The following is a 7,743-nucleotide window of genomic DNA, read 5'->3' on the forward strand; positions in this document are numbered from 1 at the left end:
CCATTGGTTCGAGGCTTGGTATATAGTAAGCAGCTGCACAGACGCGCATTAGTAAAGCAGCTATACTATTAAGCAACCGGTTGTCCTCCTGTTCGCGGATGGAAGGCTGTTAATGTTACCCTTGTGAGCTGACGACGCATGAACCGAACAAGAACCTGAACCGTACCAAGAAACTGTCTCATTCCTGGTAGGGAGGGGAGCTCTGTTGAAAGTAAATTACCTTGACTTAGCCGAAGGACTTTCAGGGCTGATGAGAAGTTTTGCGGCAGCTGCTGAGCGGTGGCGGGGCGACGGCATTGGTGCTCTGATGAATTGGTAAACACATTAAAAGCAAAGTGACTATGAAAAAGACTAACCGGCTTGCGGCAACTGTTAAATGGTTGTTTGTACAAGAACAAATCATGGCGCATTATGTTTGAAATTTAATGATTTGCTCTATAACGCCCAGTATTTAGTTTGAATGACCGTTTTCGGCACCGACGTTCCATTATTACGAGGATTTGTATGCGTTGATGGTTGTATGTCAGCAGACACGGGACACAGTACCCTCCCCATAACTGTCTATCACATTACGTACCACCATGGCTATAGTAACTTCACCGCCAAACATCATAAAAGGAGGTGAAATGAAGATACGTTATTGTTTCGAGCTTAAATCGCAAATGCGCACTGTACGCGCGTGTGTTACTAGTTTCGCAACACGGCTTCACACAGTGCGGTCCGCGTTGAATAATGAAAAAGAAGGTCATCGCGGTTTTGGTTGGTGAGATGGTGAGGATGTTGTTATGGTTTGATGGTTTTCACTACCTTCCATCAAAACAGCACCACTCTCTAGCCACCTGAAGTCTATTCGTCACCTAAAACTGCCCTCTTACGCTGCTCTCATGCTGTTACGATGTGGGTCAAGAATGTGGCGAAAAGAATTCGTACGAGAAGGGCTAATAAGTGGCAATGCAAATTCATCACACGTCCCAATTACGCATTGCACCGTTCGGTTAAACGTCACACTCACGCAAATTACTTTCAACGATCGACGGGCCCGATCTTTGCGGTTCTGTGCTTAGTAGCTTTTGAACGGTGTGAATTACTAATGAGCAAGATCGATCGCCGCATTGGCAGCGGGTATTGTCCGTGGTCAAGATTGTTGGGAACTGTGTCATATCCAATATATGTTTTAGCATACAAAACGATCGCGTGTTTGGGGATATACGCTTATGTTGAAGTTTGAAGCATCTCCAATTAGTGTGAAGGTCGCGTATGATCTACTTTATGGTAAGTGGTTTAATGTGGAAGCAGAAGATTTAACCCAATTCAATGAGTTTTTCTAACGCTATTTGTAGCTCATTTTAATCTCATTTTAAGGACATCAGATCGAGCGAGTACAAGCAAAAACAAATCGTTATCTTTACTGAGGATTGTATAATGGTAATGTTAAGTAACTAAGATGTGATAATAAAATTTATCAACTTGACATTTCACTTTGTCAGCCTATCAACAATAACTATCAACTGGCTAATCATACCGGCGATCTTTGAAAGCTATGCACACACCTTGTTTAATGTTTAATGTGCTAGCTTGATGCATTGCTTCCAAGTAAAAAAAGCGTTTTACTGAAGCCTGCTTTAGGGTTGAAATTACATAAACTCCCACCGAGATAGCATGCCAAGAAAGGGCATGCAATGAAACCTTGGTTGGTGGAAGGGCGGCGTAATGGTTGCTATTAGAGGAAGCAATAGTAGTGGACGCAGCAGTAAGCTTTAGCACCGAAAGGAGTTGCCGTTAAAGTTGATGATGTCTCTTGGCGGTTGCGGGGTGATGCAACATGGACAAAAAGAAAAAAAAACCCGTATTGTTGACGATCATGACACAACGATCCCCTTATTACTCTCCGTTTTGCGGTGGTCCATCCAGTCGTGTGGGGGTCTTGCTTTTTTACTGGGTAAAGGTTGGAATGTACCGGTCGCATAATGTCTGCAAGGGTGATTTCTGTACATTGTAACGCCGCTACAATGTGTTGAATTGTGTAGGAGTTGCGTATTTTATTTTTGAATAGGCTGAACAATTGGACCTCTACAATATGAGAGATGTATGGGATTTGCAGGACCTCGCGGAATTCTTGGGATTGTGAGATCGTGGGAATCTTAATGGATTCAGCGTTGAGTAGACTGGCATCAGCCAAGGTCCTCACACATACAAAGGACCTCGTGCAAGGATCTTTTCAAGCATACAATCTATTTATTTGAAGATCGTATTGCTAGTATATAAAAATCAACAAATAATTTAAGTCTTAGCTCTGGGAGCTTTTAAGCAGCTCTTAACCAGCTCGTACGCTACGCTACTCTTAACACCACATAGGATCTTTTTTTTTTCGTTGTTAGCATTCCTATTTATGCCATACCGGGGCGAGATCCGTTGTAGAACCTAAGAAAATCGAACAAAACGAGAAGTCCTTGATCAAATTTATTGTAATGATGCGTAAACAAAAATGCTTTCTTTATTTTGTGCGTAAGGAAGTGCTCTTGTCCGTCTATAGAATTATTCAGAGCAGCAGCCAAGCAAACATGTAAAAACATACTAACACACACACACACACACGCACTACCGTGCATCATATTCGCACGCATGTGTGAGTGAAATACGGAAGATGCAGAAGTAGTAGTATTACAAGCATTATAAGAGGCAATTAAAACACGACGAACTCGATATTTGAGTCAAAAAAGAATCCAAGAGATTCAGATTATCTGTTAATCGGATTCTTTTCCATTTTAATGTAATTTTATCGTAAATAGAGTGCAGGTTACGTTGCTCACACCCATACCCACACAATCACAGTTCTTACTTTAACGACAATCAAAATCGCGCGTCCTGTCAGAATGAAGTTTTCCTTTCAATGCTAACTGTCACGTTGTGCGGCTACCAGCCGGCAACTATCTGGTATCCATTGATTATATATGATTTAACTTGGTGCAAATTCGGCATGATGAGTGACGATAAGTTTATTTCTCCGGAGTATATTCCCATTTCGGAAGCGTTTCTTAGTCTTCCACTACCGGAAGATCCTTGGAGTTTGTTGCTCCCATTGGAGGACGACGAGAATCGGTAAGTAGAAAACGCCCATAAACATATCGCACATCACGAATCTGAATATCCTTTTCTCGGTTTCCACAGCGAAGACCCGCTGGATTTACTGGATGGACTTGACGATTTGACTGAGTTGGGTGACTATGTGCTAGATTCAGCAGATGTGGACATAAACAAGGAACCCATAGCCTCGGTATCATATTCTTACCCTGATGTTAAAAACAACCGTTTTCTTTTGCCGCAACATCCGCCACCGAAAGCTGATATCTTTACACACATTACTGCAAACAACAGGCAACCATTAAGCCGCAACTGCGAAGTAGGCAACCATTCGTCTACTTTGTTTCCCGAATGGTTAGTTGAGCCGAAAGCCTTGAATGGTACAACACATACCCTTTGCACTGTTGAAGTCAGGGATTTTAAAGCAAAGCGGCTGAAGCTGCTGTGCATGAACGTTACTGAGAAGGTTGCCACCGGTGATCGCAACGCAACTTGTATTAAGAACTCTGAAAAGTCCGGTGATTCGGTTAGCAACAGCTGCAAAACAAGTACGCTCCAGAAGGTGTCGAACGTTGTGCATCTGAAGGATAAGAAACCAAGTGCCATGAAGGGGTTCAGTGGTGAGCGGCCGATAAACCCCGCCAAGGAGGCTGTTGTAACGCTGTTGAGCGAAAAACTGTTTAACCATTTGCACAAATTATCCAAAATTAACGTCCCAGTGCTGGAAAGTTCTTCCCGGTGTAGTACGAGCGAACAATCAAAATCTCGTCGTAAACAAATGCTACTGCCGCAATGCTTCCGACTGCAAGATTCCGAGCCAACAACGGACAAACTAGAAACAGTTCCTAACGAGATGAGTACGGAGGGATCGATTCTAATTGTTCCTAACAAAGCATCCAAACAGTTAACAGATAATGAAGAAGTAACTGCAGAACAACCATCGGCTAGCAGAGTCGATTATACGTGCGAAGTATCTGGTCGAGTGTTGAAAAGCAAGAAAAATATTAGGAGCTTAAAAGAAAAAAAGTTGCGCCAACTTAATGACAAGCAAAAAAGAATTTTCGTTTGACCAGCAGAAACATAGGCTATCCAAAAAGGGAGGGTCAGCAAACTAGGGTGAGCTGTCTGAGAGCTCTCATAATGCAAAACAGTTTAGAATTTAATATTTTCAATTTGCTATTTTAGGTCTTCTGCCCAACGTGAACGAAACAATATTTTCTTTGCCAATTGTTTATAATCATAATACACTAGTTAGCTAAAAATTAGAATACTTAGCACGTTTTATTTGCGTTACCTCTCAGCCACTGTCTGGAACGGTGATGGCACATGTAATGGATATGCGGAAATTTGGGGACTAAACAAACCATCGCGATCCGTAAGTTTAACAGCGATTGGTAGCCTAATCTAGTACACCCAGTCCCATTTGCTGTGGTGCATTCCTTCGAAGACTTCCAGTCCAGTGTAGCGGGAGTTTACCTTCCGCACGAATACTCGCCGATTGCCGATTGGTTGTAATGCTCGATAGTTATCGACCATTGGTGATCCGTGGATACCGGTGTCCAACTAAAAAATGAGATAAAAAGATTTCATCAGTACATCTCCTTTACAGCATCTGTACAATTCTTAGGACACTCACCGTTCGAAACCGTTTCATCTGGTTAACCGAAAGCTCGAGAAGATCGGGAAAGACAACCCACGTGACGGCTTCCGAGCAGGGCGGTGTCGTAAGCGAACCCTTGTACGTGTAGAAGCGGGTCATATCAATCCCGTCGATGAGCGACTGTAGCGTGAACGTGTGGTTCAGCTGGAGCGTATGATCGTAGTCGACGATGTGGCCAAACGATCGTACCAGTGTGTTGATGCCGGGCGCATCATGTTCGGTGACCTGGTAGAAAAAGCCCAACACCGTAAGACCGTCCGAATAGCCGAGCGCCTCGGCGACGGTTTTGTACTTTTTGTTGCGATGAATGATGTGCATCTCGAGCGGATACCTGCCACAAGGACAAAGCCACAATCAATCGAACCGCGTCCATTTAGCGACGGGCCAGTTTAATACCGCCATCATACCTGATATCGTTGAGTACGTGCTCTGCGCCACGGTTGTTTTTGTCGCCCCAGTGAAAGTGTAAGCCTTCCAGCTCGTACTCGTTCTGCAGCTTGCCGCCAAAGATGTACGGATGCTTACCGACGGCTGGGTCCGTTTTCGGAATCGCGAGGGACACTGTGTACACGGTCGGATGACGCAACAGCAGGCGGAAAATGGTTATATGACGTGTGTTTGGGGAGAGCAGTTGGTTTTTCCGCTGCACTGTGCACAGTTACTTACCGGAATGACCATTGTTGTGTATAGTCATCGGTCCCGGGAGAAGATTGTTGTACCCGACCAGCTCGATTGCTGGCATGTACAGCGGAACCGCCCGGTGGCTGCTGATCGCTATCGGTGACTGATGCGTACCGGCACAGCTTTGGTGTGCCTTGGACCAACGTCTTTGGTCGGGTTTCGAGTACCCGAACCGATGTCCCTCGACACCAGTGGCGGGTGGACCTGTGTTACGTAGAAGAAGGCAAAATGAAGCGAAATAATATTGGCTGTGGCACTTAACATATTGGGTAGCGGGAACAAGCTGTAGATTGATGAAAATTGGCAAACTCTGGGTCGTGATTGTGCTGCTAACCTAATGCGCATGCAATGGTAGAGTGCCAGTAGTAAAACTTTTTCATTCTCCAAAGAGAAAATTTGAATATTGTAAAGTAAAACGCGCTTCAAAGTGATAATTAGTTAGATTATTAGAAAGAAAACAAATGAAACTATAAAAATCGGTACTCTAATGGGCAGACATTAGTAGCACTAAGAATTAGACACACTTAGCAGCGAGACGAGAGCGAAAAGTGCATACTGCTGTTACTGCAATGATAATAATAATGCATCGTGCACGTCCACTACAAACAATTCCCCACACTTTTCAACGACGTTGCAAGATGCGCCGAGAGTTACCGATCATAAAACAAACCCACGTGCTCTGTTTGCTTGCAGTCAGATAAAGTAGGCACCTGGAAAGGGTGAAGCACCGTGATGTTTTGTAATTAATGCTACCCATCCGTAAGTGTGGCGCGAGCTTATTGTTTCAGCCCAACAGATAGACTACTAGTCTCCGAGCGTCTCCCTGATGATGGTCTCTATCTGGGACAATCGAGCTACAGCAGTAGTGTATTAGCTAGCTTTAGGTTAACCACACTTCAAACAATCACCGACATATCTTAATCCTTTAAGTGTCACTATCTTTCATTGTCCAGAGCATCCTACCCCCCCAATTCAGTAGTCCTTATCGATGTTAAGTAATTTTGATACACTGCTTACCGCCGATCAGTAATAGCACCGAGAACAACGCGGAAACCGAAACACTCGTGCCAAACAACGGCATGATGGCGCTTGTTTTTGATGACTGGTAACAATTCCACTTGTAAAAGCAGGCACCTCGTTTCGAATCACTTCACTTTTTTCCACGAGCCCAACGAGAGTATTTTCGACGTCTGGAACTCTCTTCTTGCAAGGATAGTTGTTACGTCCACACTGCAGTTTGTCCGGAGCAGTACTGCCACGGATGGTTTAGCGTAGGGACGTGTTTTCCCTTTTGCTGCGTTCGAATAAATCGGGATCGCGTAAACGATCAGTTCGCTCGCGCACACTCTGTAAACCGTTGCAACACGTGGCCTTCTGCTGAGATGTGCAGGGTTATTTTATTTATTTATTTTTTATTTTTTGGAGGGGGATGATGTATTGTGCTTTGGTTGGCCACCTTCGGACAAAACCAAAAATCCCACAGCACGCTATCCGTGTGCGACGGATGACAGTGAGATGTATGTGAACGCGCTTGCACGCTCTCCGGTGTCTGTCTCGACCGATTCCCGACCGCTAACTGGTACCGTCGTTACGACACTGATAGTGTTTTATAGAATCGTGAATCGCAAGCTACCTGTGTGCAGAACGCGACGGGTGGACACTACACTACGCAAAACGTCCTATTCCACCGGGGGTGCGATCTTTACACCGCGTTGTACTTCTTCGGAATAAAAACATAAAACTTTGCCATTAAGAATGCGCCAGCGCAAATCGACCAAATCTTCTTACATGACGACGATTAATTCAGGATCGAAGATGGTGCTGGAACGCACAATTCCGGACGTACGAGCGGTTTTTGGGCGAATTTTTGACCATTAATTGCGGAGAACGTGAGGCGCCTACTGGCACAGGCGTGTGTGGCGTACGTTAGGCGATGAACCTAGACGGCATGGGGTAGGGACATTTCGATGGGCAAATTTTAATTACCTACTGAGAGTTGACTAGCTGGTTGGCCGGTGGGCCCATAAATCAAGTGCCTTATCTTGCGTTTAGACATTCTTTGTAAGGAGTTAGCCATTCCCCGAACGTTTCGGAGGTGAGGATTGTGTTAGGATTCTAAATTCGCACGGCTTGTGACTGGCCCTTTGGATGGAAATGTGCGGTTTGTTAATAGTATGCACGACAGTAATGTGATTGGCTGTCCGATTAATGGAGTAAATGGAGTATTTGGTTGATAAGGAATCGTACTGTTGAATTTGTAAGATGTGTTCTAGTCGTATCTTAAATATATTCCACGACAGCTAATGAAAGCTCTGTCTGAA

At 44.4% G+C, this 7,743-nt stretch overlaps 2 protein-coding genes across 2 annotated transcripts; one reads left to right on the forward strand and one right to left on the reverse strand.

The window, feature by feature from the left end:
- Positions 1-2,980: 2,980 nt before the first annotated feature.
- LOC126566482 (uncharacterized) lies at positions 2,981-4,439 on the forward strand. The gene is made up of 3 exons (XM_050223261.1): positions 2,981-3,099; positions 3,169-4,051; positions 4,383-4,439. The coding sequence occupies exons 1-3, from the start codon at positions 2,981-2,983 to the stop codon at positions 4,437-4,439; spliced, it is 1,059 nt and encodes a 352-aa protein (XP_050079218.1).
- A 46-nt stretch (positions 4,440-4,485) lies between these two features.
- LOC126558588 (carbonic anhydrase 7) lies at positions 4,486-6,529 on the reverse strand. The gene is made up of 5 exons (XM_050214625.1): positions 6,440-6,529; positions 5,408-5,626; positions 5,149-5,302; positions 4,718-5,072; positions 4,486-4,644 (listed from the first exon to the last, which is right to left on the reverse strand). The coding sequence occupies exons 1-5, from the start codon at positions 6,501-6,503 to the stop codon at positions 4,486-4,488; spliced, it is 951 nt and encodes a 316-aa protein (XP_050070582.1). The 5' UTR covers positions 6,504-6,529.
- Between the last annotated feature and the right edge of the window lie 1,214 nt (positions 6,530-7,743).

The sequence above is a fragment of the Anopheles maculipalpis genome, chromosome 2RL (genome assembly GCF_943734695.1).
Source record: "Anopheles maculipalpis chromosome 2RL, idAnoMacuDA_375_x, whole genome shotgun sequence".
Taxonomy (NCBI): Eukaryota; Metazoa; Arthropoda; class Insecta; order Diptera; family Culicidae; genus Anopheles; species Anopheles maculipalpis.